Source organism: Rhinolophus sinicus, linkage group LG14 (genome assembly GCF_036562045.2).
Source record: "Rhinolophus sinicus isolate RSC01 linkage group LG14, ASM3656204v1, whole genome shotgun sequence".
Taxonomy (NCBI): domain Eukaryota; kingdom Metazoa; phylum Chordata; class Mammalia; order Chiroptera; family Rhinolophidae; genus Rhinolophus; species Rhinolophus sinicus.
Window position 1 is genome coordinate 53,460,768 of NC_133763.1, and position 15,692 is coordinate 53,476,459.

Here is a 15,692-nt window from a genome sequence, read left to right on the forward strand (position 1 = left end):
AGGGGCGGGGGAGGGAGGGAGGGATGGGGGGAAAGCAAGCAGGAGGACAGGTGAGACAGCAGGACAGGTGAGGCGGGCCCTGAGGGGGGGGCGGGTGGGAGCCAGGTGAATGTACGGTTCTCGGCGGCCGAGGGGGGGGCGGGCGGCAGGAGGAGGCAGAGGGCTGCGGAGGAGGAGCCCCCCAGCAGAGAGCGGCGAGCGACTGACCGCGGCCTTCTGACCAGGACCGGAGCAGGGCCCCAAGCCCCCGGGCCTGGCGGGGGACACGCTTCTCCCTACACACTGCCTCAGCTGCTCCAGCCGGCGGACCCAGCGGCGGAAAGGTGAGTGTACCCCACTTTTATCTCCCAGCTCGGGGTCCCGCAGACTCCAGACTACTGCAGTGTCCTTCGTCTGTCCTGTAAGTGGGACCCCCCCACACACACGCACACGCATGCAGACCAGATTCCCACACCCCCCCTTTCCAGCGCCTTCCCAATACCCCGGCTCTTTGGAATTGATTTTAACTGGGAGGAAAGGTAGAGAAGGAACTACGGCTGCCCTCAACCCGGGGCGGAGGGTCCCCAGAAACTTTCTCTGCACTTCTGGGATCAGACTGGCGGCTCCGGGATGGAGAGAGGGCGAGGCAGCGCTGAGCGCTCCTCCAGTCTCCTTCGTGACTTTAGGGGGAGACCCCCGACCCGACCGAGTTGAGGGAATGGAAACGCTGACGGACTCTAACTAGGACAACGCGCTCCCCCCACCCGCGCCCCCTGGCGCGGTGGGTTGGACCCGGGCCAGTTGCAAGGGGGTGGGGGGAGCGCAGGAGGAGCGGCGGCCGGGGGGAAAGTTACCGGCTGGACTATTCGGTTTCTTGCGCTTCCAGAACCGCGCTCTCTTTTCCGTAGTGGGGTTCAGCGACAACCTCCGAGCGACATAGAACGACCCCTCTCTCCGTCGTCCCTCGATCCCACTCCCTTCCTCGGGCTCCAGTCCCGCCGCCACCTTTTCAAAGCCAGCTCATGCCCCCAGAACCAGGGAGCGAGGGTGGGTAATTGGGAAGTATTTTACCTACCACCCGCGCCCCCACCGGCGCGGGCGCACCTGCCCCTACCCGGAGTGGGGGTCGCTACTGTGTTGTAGAGCCTACAGTGAGCGCCGCTGGCAGAGGGCTGCCATTCAAAGGGGTGGGGGGCGCTGCTTTCCATTTCCAGCTTTCTCTCCTCCCCACCCCACCCCAAGTCAGCGAGCGACGTGTCCCGGCCAGAGCGAGGGGGGGCTGGGAGTGGGGGGGGCCGGCGTGGGCAGCGGGTTGTGCCCGGACACGTGCCTGCCCAGGCGCCCCGGCCCTGCTGGTGTTTGGAGAGAGGGCGGGTCCCCTGCCCCCCGCCCCGTACAACCCCCACGTATCAAAGGGCGGCTGAGACGTGGTGAGACCTCGGGGCGCCCTGGGTGGGGGGGCAGGGAGCCTGGGTCCGGAGCAGGGGAGGGGCAGAGGCGCGGGTGCTAGCTGACCCACAGGAAACGAGCGCTGCTGACCTAGTTTGGGACACCGGAAGTGGGTGCTGGGGAGAGGGGGAGACCAGCAGGCTGTCCTGGCTTCCGGGCCAGGTGGAGGGCGTTCTTGAATTGACCCTCACCCGAATGCCTTGGAGACCCCTAGCTGCAGCTGAGGATGGGAATGAGTCAGCGCAGCTATTCCCCCTTCCCCCAACTTATTCCTGGAGGAGGGAGACAGTTTATCAGGGGCAGGGGGAGCCAGATTGGGTAGTGAGGGTTAAACCATGGTGGGAATTCACCAGTTCCCCGAGGATGTATGTGTGTGGGGGGGAAGGCGGAGAGGATTATGGGGTTGTCTCTTCTCCCCCACACACACCAACTGGTTTGGTCACCCCTGTACCCGCCTGGCACTGCTGGGAGAGCTGGCATGGAGTGGGCACCAAGCTGGGAGGGGAGAGTAGGCATAAGGAGTGCTGTGCTGGGCTGGCGAGGGACATATTTTTGACTGAGTTTGGGTGGTAGTTAGTGTTTCTCCTTAGTGGTGACTGGGGAGAAGGGCAGGGGGCTCCCCCTGGAGCAGCTGATGAAACAAGAAGAAATCTCTGTCAGTGCCTCCTGTCCCTGGCCCCCCCGGGACCCCAGTTCCCCCAGCGTGCCTCTGTTAAATGGTTGCTGTGGGCACAATGCAGCCTGCTGGCACCTTCAGACACTGTCCTCTCCCTTGGGTACCACACCCCCCAGCCTTAGCACAGGGGTCAGGAAGGGGTTAATGCCACCCAAAAGGGGCTCTGGGGAAGAAAGAAGGCAGTGCCCACTAGACTCAGGTGTCAAGGAGAGAGGCCTGCTCTAATAGGGCACTCCCATCACCACTCAGCTCTGACGGATATGCACCCCAGTGTCAGAAACAGGTGCTGACCTCTTCCCCCTTCCCTGTGGTGCCCCCTGGCACCCAGGGCCCCCAGCTCCTCCTTGGCCTAGTGCCCTCCCTGGGAGGGCGCGGCGGGCAGCGGGGGCTGGGCTAACAATGCACCATCGGGCCCTTTGTGTGCTTGCACTTGGCACCCTAGGGAAGGATGGGGGAGGGGGGCCCAGCGGGCATGGGGGGCGGAGCGCCTCTGAGGTGGGGACAGTGAAGGCTGGGGGAGAGAAGCAGAGAATGAAAGCAGGTGGGGAGGAAAGGGAAGTAGGTCAGATAGGGTGCTGGCCCCCCATTCCAAGCCAAGGCTGAGAGAGCCAGCCCCTGATCCTATGGCTGCCTTCTGGCATCATGCTGTCTGAGGCACAGCCTAGGACTGGGCATTTGGGGTCAGAAGTCACCGCCTCGGGGACTGCTCAGGTGGAGGAGGCCTGGCCTGGTACTGCCTCCTCCTTGATGGCTGAGAGACCCAGTTCAGGCCCAAGGCCGAGGCCCCAAGATGGGTAGTGAATGGACTGCAGACAGGGCACGGCCCTCTGATAGACGCTCTGGGCCTGCTTCGGGGCTTCCTGCCTCTGGCCTGCTTGGTTCCCTGACCTGCTAAGAGTTAAGACTGCCCTGCCACCAGGCCTTAGGGCCTATGCCTGTTTTGGCCTAGGGCTGAAGAGGAGGGTGGGGGAGGAAGGTGGGGACGGATAGGACCCTGGCATGGGGTGTGCCTGCCCTGGCCTCTTCCCCCTCCTTCTGCTGAGTAAACTCGTGAGTAAACTTGACGTTTTGCCCGGACAGTTTGAAGTTGCCTCGCCGCCCCCCCACCCCCAGTCCTGCCAACACACAGGCGGCCAGGCGCCAAGGCGGGCCTGGGGGACTGTGGGGAAGGGGTTAGAGCTACTGTAGTCCACCGTCAGGGGCGTTGGAGGGGCGAGAAAGACCCCCCCACCCAGCCAGACTCAGGTGTTGGCAAATCTTGGCCGAGGCCTGTAAGCATCTGCCCCAGAGCCTTGGGGAGCCCAGGGAAAGTGGCCTCAAAGCCCACTTCTGACTTCCACCCCCACTAAGGAAAGGCACCCAGCTGCCATCTGGCCCCGAGTTGCCATCTTTAATGTTCGTAGGCTGACTGGCACAGGGGGAAACTCCCCTTAGCAAATTCCACAGGGAGACCAAAGAGGGCTGCCCTCTTCCTTCTGTCCCACGGCACCGGGGTGGGTGGGAGGCTGGTGGCCTTGGCATCTCAGCCCTCTCGTCACTGAGGCCTCCCAGCTGCCATGGCTGTGGCCCTGGAGGACAGTGTCCTCATTTGTCAGCACTATTCCTTGACCTCACACCTGGGCCTAACCCTACACATACCTTCCCCCACCCAACTCCCCTTAGGCCTGGTCCTGACCTCCCCCAACCCCTTCCTCTGCTTGCTAGCATCCCAGAATCAAATCAACCATCAGAGCTCCCCAGCCAGCAAACACCTAGGCCAGACCCAGGGGTTAGGGTGCCCTAGCAAAAGAGGGCTGCTGGCAAGCAAACTGAGCCAGTGACCCCCCCCAACAGACACCAGTTTGCTATCGCTTGGCTTCACTAATTCCTCTTATGCGTCCCCAGGCCACCAGAATGGCAGGGGGAAATGCCTTCCCAGTCCCTGCCCGGCCTCGGAGTGGGGCTCCACCAGGCCCTTGCTTTCGACCTCATGTTTCTGGCTTCAGTTTCCTTCCTGTTTCCACCGCCCCCCCCCCCACTCCTCCCCACCCATATGCCCCTTTCAACAGACATCCTCTCCTCCTTCCTTCCTCCTTTCCTCCCCCTTTGCCTGGGAGCAGGGGTCCTCTCCCCCCATGGACCTCCTAGCCTTTTACCCCTTCTAAACACTGTCCCCTTGGAGATTCGTGACTAAGTCCTCTGCTCTGCCTTCGCCACCCCATCAGCAAGGCTCTGGGGAAAAGAAGAGCACAAGGCTTCTCAAGGGAACTACAACTCCCAAGGTACATGCAAAGCAATTGTGGTGCATACTGGGAGTTGTAGTCCTTGATCTCTCAATTTGGTGAAGTCTGGAAATGTTTCTGGATGGGAGTAAAAGCCAGGACTGGGATGAACTGGAACACAGGTACCCTCTGAATCCCCCCACCTGGTTCTCACCGTCCTGTTCCCCTGTGATACCATGTACCCATGATTGACATCCATCCCCCCTGCTGAGACATGCTACCCATTCTTGTCTTAGGGCCCCACCCAAGAGATGCCCACACCCTGCCCTGCTGCCCCTGGCAGTGGTGAAATGGAGGGGCCCCATGGACTCCCTCCCTGCCCCCTGCCCTCTAGGCTGGTTCCCTCCTTTATGGGGATCAAAGGGCAGACAGCAGCCCCACCCCACTCCCTTGCAGGCTGCGGGCACTAGGGCTCTCAGGAATTGCAGGGACTTTGGTGCCCAAGCATTTGCTTGGGCAGGGGGAATGCTGGGAGGCTGGCGCCTGGTGGCAGAGAGACACACTGGTCTCCACCTTGGGGAGTGGAGCCTTCCATAACTGCTCATTGGGCTGTCCGTCCCCAGCCTCCCGGCCTCTCTGTGTGGCCCTGGCCCATGCACTGCCTCTTGATGAGACGGCTTGAGAACAGGGTCTTGGGCCTTATCTGTCGGACCCAGGGGCCTGGGCCCGCCTGGCTGGCACCAAGGCACAGGGGTGACCCTCCCCCACCCCAGGCCCACAGTTGGCATGGGGCACTGGGAGCAGGGGGGTAGGAGGGAGAGGAGGGCACGACTGCCAGCATCCTGGTGGGTAGGTGCCAACCGGGCCGGGAGCTGGTGAGGGGCAGCAGGCCAGCGGCATTGAGCCAGCAGCTGTTGGGGGGAAAGGGGAGGGGATATTTCGGGGGGCATTCCTGTAGTCCCCCCCAACCCAGCAGGACTTGAGATGGCCTAATGTGTGGAGGACACGAGGGTGCCCCTCATTCCAGGAGGAAGAGACCCCAGGAGTTGTTTAAGTGGAACATGATGGCCCACCCATCTCTGGGCTCAGAGCTCTCCTGAGTTGCCCCTCAGGCCCAGGCGGGTCCCACCCAACCGGCCAGGGTGGCAGCAGCTTGCGCAAGGGGTGGGGCTAGGCGCTTCCCAGCAGATGCCCCCTCCCGGCTCCTTCCTCTTTCGGTGCCCACAGCTCCCCCCATCTGCCCACTCCCCTCAGGCCGCTCTGTCCCCCTGACCCCCCTGGCCATTGGGGGCTGGCATGAGTGTTGCCCCCTGGCCTGGTTGGCAGGGGCTGGTGCCCAAGCAAGGAACTGTGGTATGTGAGTGGGTTTGGGGTGAGGCATGGGGAGGGCGGGGTGCTGCCTTGCCCAGCCCCTGAGGGCCCCGGCCCAGTACAGGGTGGGGAGAATTCGGCCAGCTCCCAGGGGGGCTGAAGGGCCTACTGGGGTCTGGAGGGCCTCCCTGTGGTCCCCTGTCACACCACATGCCCTGAGGGGCTGGGATCTGGGCACCTGTCACCCCTGGCACTGACTGTCCAGGGTTCCCCTCCTCCCTCTTCTGGCCACTGCCGCCTCCTGTCCCTTCCCCTCCCTTCTTCCTTCTCCTGGTCCCACCTCCAGCAGCCTCTCCCATTGCTCCTTCTCACCTCTGTCCTCCTGGACTGTCCTCGCTCCTACCTTTCCTCCCGCTCACCTTTTTCCCCTTTTAGGACTGAGTGAGGACAGGCGGGGGTGGGTACAGCTGGGGCTTCAGGCACCACAGGCAGAGAGTCTAGGCCCCCTCCCACGCTGCCAGCCCTCTGGTAACCCCTCCCTCCAAGCTGGGGGGAGGGGGGACAGCACCCAGAGGGTTAAGGCTCTAGGGGGGAGGGGCTGGGCCAGGTCGTGGGCGGCCCCTTTGAAGGAGGGAGCTGGAGCGGGGAACAGCCACCCTACCTACCCCCCAGCCAGGCCCTCCCCCACCCCTCCCAACCTGCTCCCCCCAGGGGCGAAGAGGAGTTACCGGCGAGGCCCCTCAGCGTTCAGGTGAGTAGGCCCGCTCTGGCTTGAGAGATCAGGCCCCAGGGGAGGTTTGGAGGCCTAGAATTAGCCAAGGGTCAGAGACGGACTGAAAAACAGGCTAGGAAGAGGGTGTCCAGACCTCACTGGGGGGGTTTAGGGATCTAAGGTTCTGAGGACCTGGAGTGTGGGGAAGCTTCAGTGTCTAGGGGCCCCACGAGGACAGCAGAGCAGAGGAAGGGGCCTACAGGAGCCGCGGGATTGCTGGGCCAGGACAGAAGGTTGGACAGGCTGGCAGGGAGCCGGGCTCCGGGGATCGGGCTGGGGTGTCCTCTGGGGCTGGGGGGCTCAGGTTTCTGCTGTCGGCTTGGCGGGTGTGGGGTTACCAGCCGGCTCGGTTACCCAGCTGGAGACACTAGGCGGGGGGGAGGGGGTGGGCACAGGGCAGACCCTGGCACCTTGTGCCGTCTCCTTAGGCCCTAAGGGGAGCTGGCAATCCCAGGCAGACCCCGCTGGGAACCCTGATGGCCAGGGTCTAGCCAAGTGCACAGTTGCCTGGCCGAGGGTGGGCACCCTCCGGGGAAAATCCACCAGTTCCAGGGCTGGAAACTCTGACAGGCAGAGAGGCCTAAGCTGTCCCCCCCACCCCACCCCACATCCGCTCTCACCGTACCCCACCACTCACCCTCCCCAACTGGCCCCCAAATTTTGGTTCTGTGCATCATCCGGAAGGGGGGCATGGGTACCCGAAATGCAGTCATCCCGTGGCAAGACTGGGCCTTGGAGGGCAGACCAGCCTCTTTGATTTAATTCCTCTGCCTCTCTCTATACCAAGTGTGCCCAGTGAGAAGAGGAGGGATGCTTGGAGTCAGGCTAAATGGAGGAAGTGGGAGAGGCTTGAGAGAGAGAACTGGAAGGGAGAAGAAAGGAGAGGTAGGGCTGGTTCCTGGGAGGCCGCGGGCACAGATGTGGTAAAGGAGGCAGAAGCCTGGCAAAGGCCAAAGGAGGGAAAGCCTAGGGTGATGGCGGAGCGGGGACAAGGGTCAGAGAAGGCACTAAGGGGACAGAAGAGGAGGCCAAGAAAAGGGGCCCACAGTGGAGAGTGTCTGATGGGTCAGGGTACCCCAACGTAAAGGCGGGGAAGCTAGGGAAGAGAGAGGTGCCCCCATTCCTTCTTCCGCCATCTTTTATCTCCCTGAGTTCCTGAGGCAGCCCAAGAGGCAGTGGGCACGGGCTGGTATCATGGAAAGAAAATGTGGGGAACACAGGTCTCTCTCATGTCAGGAGTCCCGGTACCAGGAATTGGGGATTTTGAGGGAGGCGAGGCTTAACCCCCACAGCACCGGGAAGCAGCCAGCTCCCCTGCCTCCTTCCCCCTTCGTGGCTTGCGGTCTCTCTTCCCCTCTCTTCCCCGCCTAGGCCCCCAGGAAGTGTGAGTGCTGGGGGTGGTGAGGTTAGGAGGGGGGAAGCGGCATATGGGGGATGGGGAAGTCATGCACTAGCTTTGGAGGGGCTGGAGTGGGGAAGGAGGGCTCCGTAAATGACTTGGGCATCCCTGGGCAGAGGGCCTCTCCTGCGAAGCCCTTCCAACCCGCCAGGGGATACACCTCAGCCCCTTACCCTGCCTTCCCAACTGGCCAGTCCAGATGGCTTCAGCCCCTGGGCCCCAGAGGCCCTGGGAAGGGGTGAGAGAAGCTGGGGAACTAGGATTCCTGGGTCCCTGAGGACTTTGGACTGGCTGTCCTATTTCCCCACCCCCCTGGTCCAGCCACAGGCCAAAGCCCTGGCTTCGTGCAAACTTAGCTCCAAAAAAACAGGAAGAGAACCTGAGGCTGGAGTTGGGGTGGGAGTTGGGGGATAGAAAGGAGAAAGAAGTAAGGGGGAGGTGACTAGCCAAGGTGGGGGGGCACCAGGAAGAGCCCCAGGTCTCTCCATCACTCCTGGCAGGAGGATGTCACAGCCTGGTCCCAAGCCGCTGCACCTGGAGAAGCCTGGCCAGGCCCCTCTCAGGCTCCCTGGCAGAGGCTGGAGGTGGGGGCCTTAGAGCTGGGGTGGGGGGGCTCTGTGTGCCTGTGTCTCAGGCCCATATCTATTTTCTCCGCTGCTAATCCTGGTTCCGCCTGCTGCCCCCCACACTAAGCCTCACTCCCCTAATCCCCAGGGTGTGGGGAAGGGGGGCCAGCTTTACTCAGCCGCCCTGTTCAGGGCCTCGTATCCCTGCTCTTCAGCTGGCTCGAGCCAGCAGTGTTGGCCCTGGTGCCCCCAGCCCTGCACTGGACACTGCCTGAGGTCAGCCCTGGAAAGAGTTCCAGCCTCCTTTCCTTTCCAAGCCAGGCCAGTGCCCTCTACCTTTTGGTTTCTTGGTGGTGGACACACCCTGGCAGGTGTCCTTGGGCACTGAGGGGTAGGTGATAGGGGTTCCCTCCTTTGCCCGCCTTCCACCTTTCTTACCCCAAAGTCTTCCCCCCACCAAAGATGGGGCAGGCTTGACTCAGGGCCCAGTTTCAAGAGAGCTGCCCACTGGCTTGGCCGGTCTAGCAGGCCTGACAGTGAGGGGAGCCTGGGGGGGTGGCGGGAAAGGGGGGAGTGATGGGGCGGGGCCCCAGTTCTTCCCCCTACCAGGCAAACAGACCAAACAGACCTCGCCTGGTTCCCTGGCACAGCTGCCCCCCCAGCCACCACACACGCCCATGCCCACGAGGTCTTAGCAAGAGGGGGCATGCCAGGCTGGGTGGGGATGGGCCGCCCTCATGGGGCGTCAGGGGGCTGGGCCCTCTGGGATGCAGAGGTGGGAAGGGTGCCCAAGATGGGGTGGGCATCCTGGCACCAGTGCCCCACCCTGGCAGAAAGAAGGGGAGGCCTCCACCCCACCCACCCCTCCCAGAAGATGGGGATAGGAGTGCCCCCTTGGCCTGGTTGGCACCAGCATAGTTCCAGGTGGCACCTAAGTTGGCATGGGTGCCAGAGCCCTGGGTAAGGGCTGGGGGAGTTTCCCAGAAGCTAGAGAACCGTATGAATACCTACCCTTCCCACGTGTGTCCTCTGCCTCTCCCCTCCTTCATTGTTACCTCATGGCCATGGGCATTGGAGTCGGGCCTAAGGGGTTAAACACCCACCCTTGCCCAAGCCCGGTGTGAGTTGGGTGGTGAACCAGCCTGAGCCTGTGACCTGACAGCAGGGTCAGCCAATCAGCGTCCCCACCACACCAAGTTGCCACAGAGACTGACTGGCCCTGGGGTGGGAGAAACAAGGCGGGCTTAGCAGCAGGAATGGGTAGGGTGGGGAGGAAAGGAGGGAGAGGGATGGGGTGAGCCACGTGCCTGCGGGTGCCCAGCTCCTGGCCAATGGGCAGCGAGGACAGCCCCACCCATCCCCTTCTGGAGGGACAGGATCGGCTTGGTCCCAGGAGGGTGCCCACTGCTGCTTAAGTGGCCACTGCGCTGCTGCTGCTGCCCACCGCGTTTCTGTTTGTTCCTGAGTCCTGGAGCCATTTGCCACTTATACTATTTGTAAAGTGCAGGTGGGAGAACCAAAAGGAACTGGGAGAACACCCACACTGCTTGGCCCCCAGGGAGAGAAGTGATTTGGGGACTTAAGGTGGGGATGGGTGGGCTATTCTAAGGGTTCATAGGTGTGGCTTCCAAGCAAAGCTTGTGAAGGTGCTGCTCAGTCAAGGCTTCCGTGCAGCAGCCCTGGCATTGCAACGAAGGTGGAAGGCAGGGAGGCACAGAGACAATGCGTCCTTGTGTCTTAAAGAGGAAACTTGTGGCCCTCTACCAACCCCCCCAAAATACCTTTCCCCATCAGTGGCCAGGGCTGAGCAGCTGTTGAGAATAGCAGAGAAGACACTGTCAAAATGTCAGTGGGACTTGTCCTAAGGGTCATCTAGGTCAGTCTTTAATCTTATAGATGGAGGAAACAGGCCTCCTCGGGAAAGGAAGTGACTTGTCCAAGGTCATGTAGCTAATAGTAACCTGACTCCCTAGGGGTGATGTGAGGGAGGGAGGCAGACCTGTCCCCAAGTAGTTTTCCCAGCAGAGGCCACCTGTACAGTGGAACCTGCCCTCAGGTGAGGCCTTGCTTCTCCCTCCCAAGGCCAGAACATTTATTGAGCCCCTGCTGTGTGTCAGGCACTGGGCCACACTTGGTCTCATTTAACTCAGTTCCCACCACCCTAGGAGTCAGGGGGAGTTATCCCCATGTTAGAGATGAGCAAGGAGGTCCAGAGATTGAATCACTTGTTTGAGGTCACAGCTAGTCAGCGCGGAATGAGGATTCAAACTCAAGCTGGGCTGATTCCAGAGCCCAACTCTTTTCAGGCCCCAACTCTGTCTCCAGTTGCTCCAGATCCACCAAATGTCAGGGCCAAAGGGCTTGAGCCCTTGGGGCTTCCACTCCCACCCCCTCCTTGTACATCTAAGGAGATGGAAGCACAGAGAAAAATGACTTGCCCAAGGTCATTCAGCAAGCGAGTAGCAAAGCCAGGACCTGAAGCAGATCTCCCCACCTCCAGGCCAGACTCAGCCTTGGGATTGCTGGCAGCTCTACGTCTTCTGCCGCTGTGCCTTGGAGGGAAAGCGTAGAGGTTGGAAGGTGGCGCTCTGGAGAGAGGGGGCTCTCCTAACTGGCCAGGAATGGGGAGGGAGAGGTGGTGGTGGTGGTAGCAGAGGTGGAGAGGGGTGGGACTGGAACTTGGCCTATTGGCAGTGGGGGAGGGGCGGGAACGATGCTTATCTGTGCGGGGCAGGAAGCACCCTCGCCAGCCAGCGACACCCCAGCAAAGGCAGAGGCAAAGCGAGGCTGCTCCTTGGCCTTGTGGGGGAGGGGAGGGTGTGAGGGGGAATGCTGGGACCTGTGTTTCCCTTTTGGCTTCTAGAAGCGGGCACCTAGAAGGGGAGATGCATTTTGGGTGGTGGGAGAGGGGCCGAGAAGCTGCCTCTCCTGGTTGCCATAGTGTTTTAGGGTGCACCCAAGTACTTGAGGGCCATAACTCAGTCAGAGCACCTGACCACGCCTCCCGCCGACCTTGGTCCAGCGTGAATCTGAAACGTCACTGGCCTCTCTCTGGGCTGTGCAGACCTTCCATTAGCTACCCCACTTTTCAGATGACTGAGGCCAACTGCCAGAGCCACCTAGAGTCCTTCCGCCAATTCTTCATGAAGCCTGAACCAGGACTCAGGCATCCTCTGCCCCAGGCCACAGCTTCTTCCAAGGGATGGGGGATGGGACCCGGGCAAGGACTTCGAGAAGGTCCAGGGCTCCTGCCCTCCCCAAGGCTGCACAGTACACAGCGGTGAGGCACTCGGCCCACTGCCTGGGCTTGAGCCGGTGCTGCACTGAGCTTGGAAAGTCACTTCCCGTCTGTGCCTCAGGTTCCTTGTCTGTGAAATGGATGATAAACGTCCCTTCTGAGGGTTGTGGAAAAGTAATGGGTGCAAAACGCTTCCAGGACTATCTGGCATGTCGCAGCCGTCAATGAGCCTTGGCCACGGTTGCTTCTCCTTCCCTGGACCCCCTTGCAGGGCCGAGCGCTCTTAACCTTCCCCTTTACTTGACCTTGCAGGAGAAGATGGGGAGCCCAGAGGACGACCTGATTGGGATTCCATTCCCAGACCACAGCAGTGAGCTCTTGAGCTGCCTCAACGAGCAGCGCCAGCTGGGCCACCTCTGTGACCTCACCATCCGGACACAGGGCCTGGAATACCGCACCCACCGCGCTGTGCTGGCTGCCTGCAGCCACTACTTCAAGAAGCTCTTCACCGAGGGCGGTGGCGGAGCAGTCATGGGCACTGCAGGCGGCGGGACTGCCGCTGGGGGAGCAGGGGCTGGTGTGTGCGAGCTGGACTTTGTGGGGCCGGAGGCTCTGGGGGCCCTGCTCGAGTTTGCCTACACAGCCACACTGACCACCAGCAGTGCCAACATGCCCGCGGTGCTGCAGGCTGCCCAGCTGCTGGAGATCCCGTGTGTCATCGCTGCCTGCATGGAGATTCTGCAGGGCAGTGGCCTAGAAGCCCCCAGCCCGGACGAGGATGACTGTGAGCGAGCCCGCCAGTACCTGGAGGCCTTCGCCACAGCCACAGCCTCTGGAGTTCCCAATGGTGACGACAGCCCTCCACAGGTGCCCCTCCCACAACCACCACCACCACCACCACCGCGGCCTGTGGCCCGCCGGAGCCGAAAGCCTCGAAAAGCTTTCCTGCAGACCAAGGGGGCCCGGCCGAACCACCTAGTACCCGAGGGGCCCACAGCACTCACCCATCCCTTGGCTTACGAGGAGGAGGACGTGGCAGGCAGAGTGGGCAGCAGTGGGCTGGGAGACAGCTGCAGCCCTCGCACAGGGACTGCCTCCCCCCCTGAGGGAGCCGTGACCTACGAGCCCTATGAAGGTGAGGAAGAGGAGGAGGAGCTGGTATACCCCCCGGCCTACGGGCTGGCGCAAGGCGGCGGGCCCCCGCTGTCCCCAGAGGAGCTGGGCTCAGATGAGGACGCCATCGACCCTGACCTGATGGCCTACCTAAGTTCCCTGCACCAGGACGCCCTGGCACCAGGCCTGGACGGCCAAGACAAGCTGGTGCGCAAACGCCGCTCCCAGATGCCCCAGGAGTGCCCCGTCTGCCATAAGATTATCCACGGGGCGGGCAAGCTGCCGCGCCACATGAGGACCCATACGGGCGAGAAGCCCTTTGCCTGTGAGGTCTGCGGCGTCCGCTTCACCCGGTGAGCACAGCGGGGCAGGGACGCGGTGGGGGCCATGTCATGGGGGGGTTATGAGACCTGAGGTGGGGAGGTAGGTGATCCTGGAGGGTGTGGGGGGGTGTTAGTAGAGAGAGGAGAGACCAGGAGAAAGGAAGTCACTGGGGTGGGGCGTGGGGGTCATCTGGACATGGAAGAGTTGGTGTCCAAGAAGGCTCTGCTGGGCACAATCAGCAAGGGTATTCCAGAGCAATATGGGGACACAAATGGTGAGGGTCAGGAGTGGGATAAGGCCTGGGATCCTGGTGGCGGGAGCCCAGGACCCCGTCCTGATCGTCCCTTTCCCCCTGCCCTTGCCATGCCAGGAATGACAAGCTGAAAATCCACATGCGGAAGCACACGGGAGAGCGCCCCTACTCGTGCTCGCACTGCCCAGCCCGCTTCCTGCACAGCTACGACCTCAAGAACCACATGCACCTGCACACGGGGGACCGGCCCTATGAGTGCCACCTGTGCCACAAGGCTTTCGCCAAGGAGGACCACCTGCAGCGCCACCTCAAGGGCCAGAACTGCCTGGAGGTGCGCACCCGGCGGCGCCGCAAGGACGATGCGCCGCCGCACTACCCGCCGCCCTCCGCCGCCACCCAGTCCCCCGCCGGCCTCGACCTCTCCAATGGCCACTTGGACACCTTCCGCCTCTCTCTGGCTCGATTCTGGGAGCAGTCAGCCCCCACCGGGCCCCCGGTCTCCACCCCGGGGCCTCCCGATGACGACGAGGAAGAGGGGGCACCCACCACGCCTCAGGCCGAAGGTGCCATGGAGTCCTCTTAAAGAGGGACGAGTGGCCAGGCTGGCGCAGCACAAGGCCAGGGCCGCCCATGCCAAGCGGTGGGAGCGCACAGGACAGACAGAGCCGGGGCGGGGGCACTGAGCCTCCCTGGCATCAGAAATCAGCCCTTTCTCCCCAGAGCCCTCATTCCAGTGCCCAGCTGAGAAGGTTTTGGGGCAGAGGCTCCCCAAATTGGGGTGCTCTCCCAAGGAGTGATCCATATATTATGTACATATTTACAGCTCTATTGTAAAGGTGGGGTCCCTCTTCCCAGCTGCTCCTGGGGAGTAGAAGCAATAATGTATTTCTGATTTGTGGGGCCCCTCTTCGGCTATGCGGGTTTCTAGGGGGTGCGGGGCTTGGGACCAAAGCCTTGCCCTGCCCCCATGCCCCTTGGGGTTTTGGCTGTGTAAGGGGGTGAAGGACTGCCCCTCCCTTCCGAGACCCCTCCTTCCTGGTTTCTGTTCCCTTTTCCTGGAAGTGAATTATGCAAAGGGGGGCCGGCAAAGGAAGGGTAGGTGGGGGAAAGCAAGGTAGAAGAAGCTTGAATGACCAGGGGACTGGGCCTGTAAGGAAGGAGCCATCCCAGTCCCCCTCCGCCCTGCTCCCAGCGCTGAGTCATGGGGTCCTGGAGAAGGGGGCGGGGTGGCCTGATTGGCTCGCCTGCCCCTGGGGGCAGCGGGAGGGGCCCCGCCCAGCTAGGGGTGCCGCTCGCCCGTCTCCTCCCTGGCCCTCCCCCTCCCCTCCCGCGTCCCCGGGCAGGGAATGTCTTGTTCCCGCCGCTCCCTCCCCGGGGCCAGAGGGCAGGGCGGGCTGGGCGGCGTCCTACCCTCTTCTCCTCCCCACCTCTTCCCCGCCCAGGTGCGAGCCGGAGCCGCCACCACCGCTGCCGCCCCTGACTCACGCCGCCCCCGGGCTGGCGCGGCACAGGGTGTGGGACGGGGTGAGGGGTTGGGGGTGCCTTGCGGAGAGCGGGCGAGCCGGCGCCATCTGGTGGCCATGCCCCGCGCGGGCGAGCGCCCCCGGCGGCCACTTGGCCTTTGTCACCTCAATCACCCAGCTGAAGAGCTGGGCCCCCTTGCCAAGGAGGGCACACAACTCTTGGGGGCCGCTGGGAAAGCGGGCTGCGGAGCTGTGGGAAAGGGACCCTTTTCCCAGAGCTCTGCCAGCCAGGCACCATTCAGAACGGGGAGAATAATCCCCTCCCTCTTCTAAGATCGAATCTGCCCCTTTCTGTACATAGCCTCTTCTCTTGGTCTCATTGGAATCTAGTTTCAAATTTTTAACTACCCAATTCTGCTGGGGGTGGGGTATCTCCCCCTCCCCTTCCTCGCTGGGTGCTGGACCCCCGTGGCGGCCTGGGCTCTGCCTTGCACTATTTCCCCTCCCTGGCCTGGCGGCCCCTCCCCCTCCTTAGAAGGGGAAGGTTTAGGGGCCCGGTGCTCTCCCTCCCTCCATCCAACCCCTTGCCCATTTGCACAGCTGCCCAGATACCCCCAATAGTGGGGGGGGTCACAGGGAGGGGGTAGCGGGACCAGTCCCTGTATCTATTTAAAAAATGATGATGTAATATATTGGGGTAGGGGGAGGTCGGGTTGCCCTGGGCCTCATCTTAGCATTTCAGGTGTTGGGGGAGCCCAGGGCTGGGGAAATCCGGGGCCTAGCCCCAGGGAGCGAGGACAATGTGGCCTCCCCCCTCCCCTCGCGGCTTCTCCACTCAGTGCCTTAGGGGGGGAGGCAATCCCCCCTCTCCCGTTCCTCTCCCCGACCCCCCCCACCTTGGGTGTAAACGACAGGAAGAAATAATAATAATTTAAGATTCACACTGTG

At 62.4% G+C, this 15,692-nt stretch overlaps 1 protein-coding gene across 2 annotated transcripts; it reads left to right on the top strand.

The window, feature by feature from the left end:
• Nucleotides 1–33: 33 nt before the first annotated feature.
• Nucleotides 34–15,685, top strand: ZBTB7B (zinc finger and BTB domain containing 7B). 2 transcript variants are annotated; one of them, XM_074318606.1, is made up of 4 exons: nucleotides 34–67; nucleotides 225–323; nucleotides 11,904–13,057; nucleotides 13,399–15,685. In XM_074318606.1, exons 3-4 carry the CDS (start codon nucleotides 11,910–11,912, stop codon nucleotides 13,862–13,864), a joined length of 1,614 nt encoding a protein of 537 aa, XP_074174707.1. In that variant the 5' UTR covers nucleotides 34–67; nucleotides 225–323; nucleotides 11,904–11,909; the 3' UTR covers nucleotides 13,865–15,685. The 2 variants fall into 2 exon arrangements, with proteins under 2 accessions (XP_074174707.1, XP_074174708.1); XM_074318607.1 differs by lacking the exons at nucleotides 34–67; nucleotides 225–323 and adding an exon at nucleotides 5,688–6,367.
• The last annotated feature ends 7 nt before the right edge of the window (nucleotides 15,686–15,692 follow it).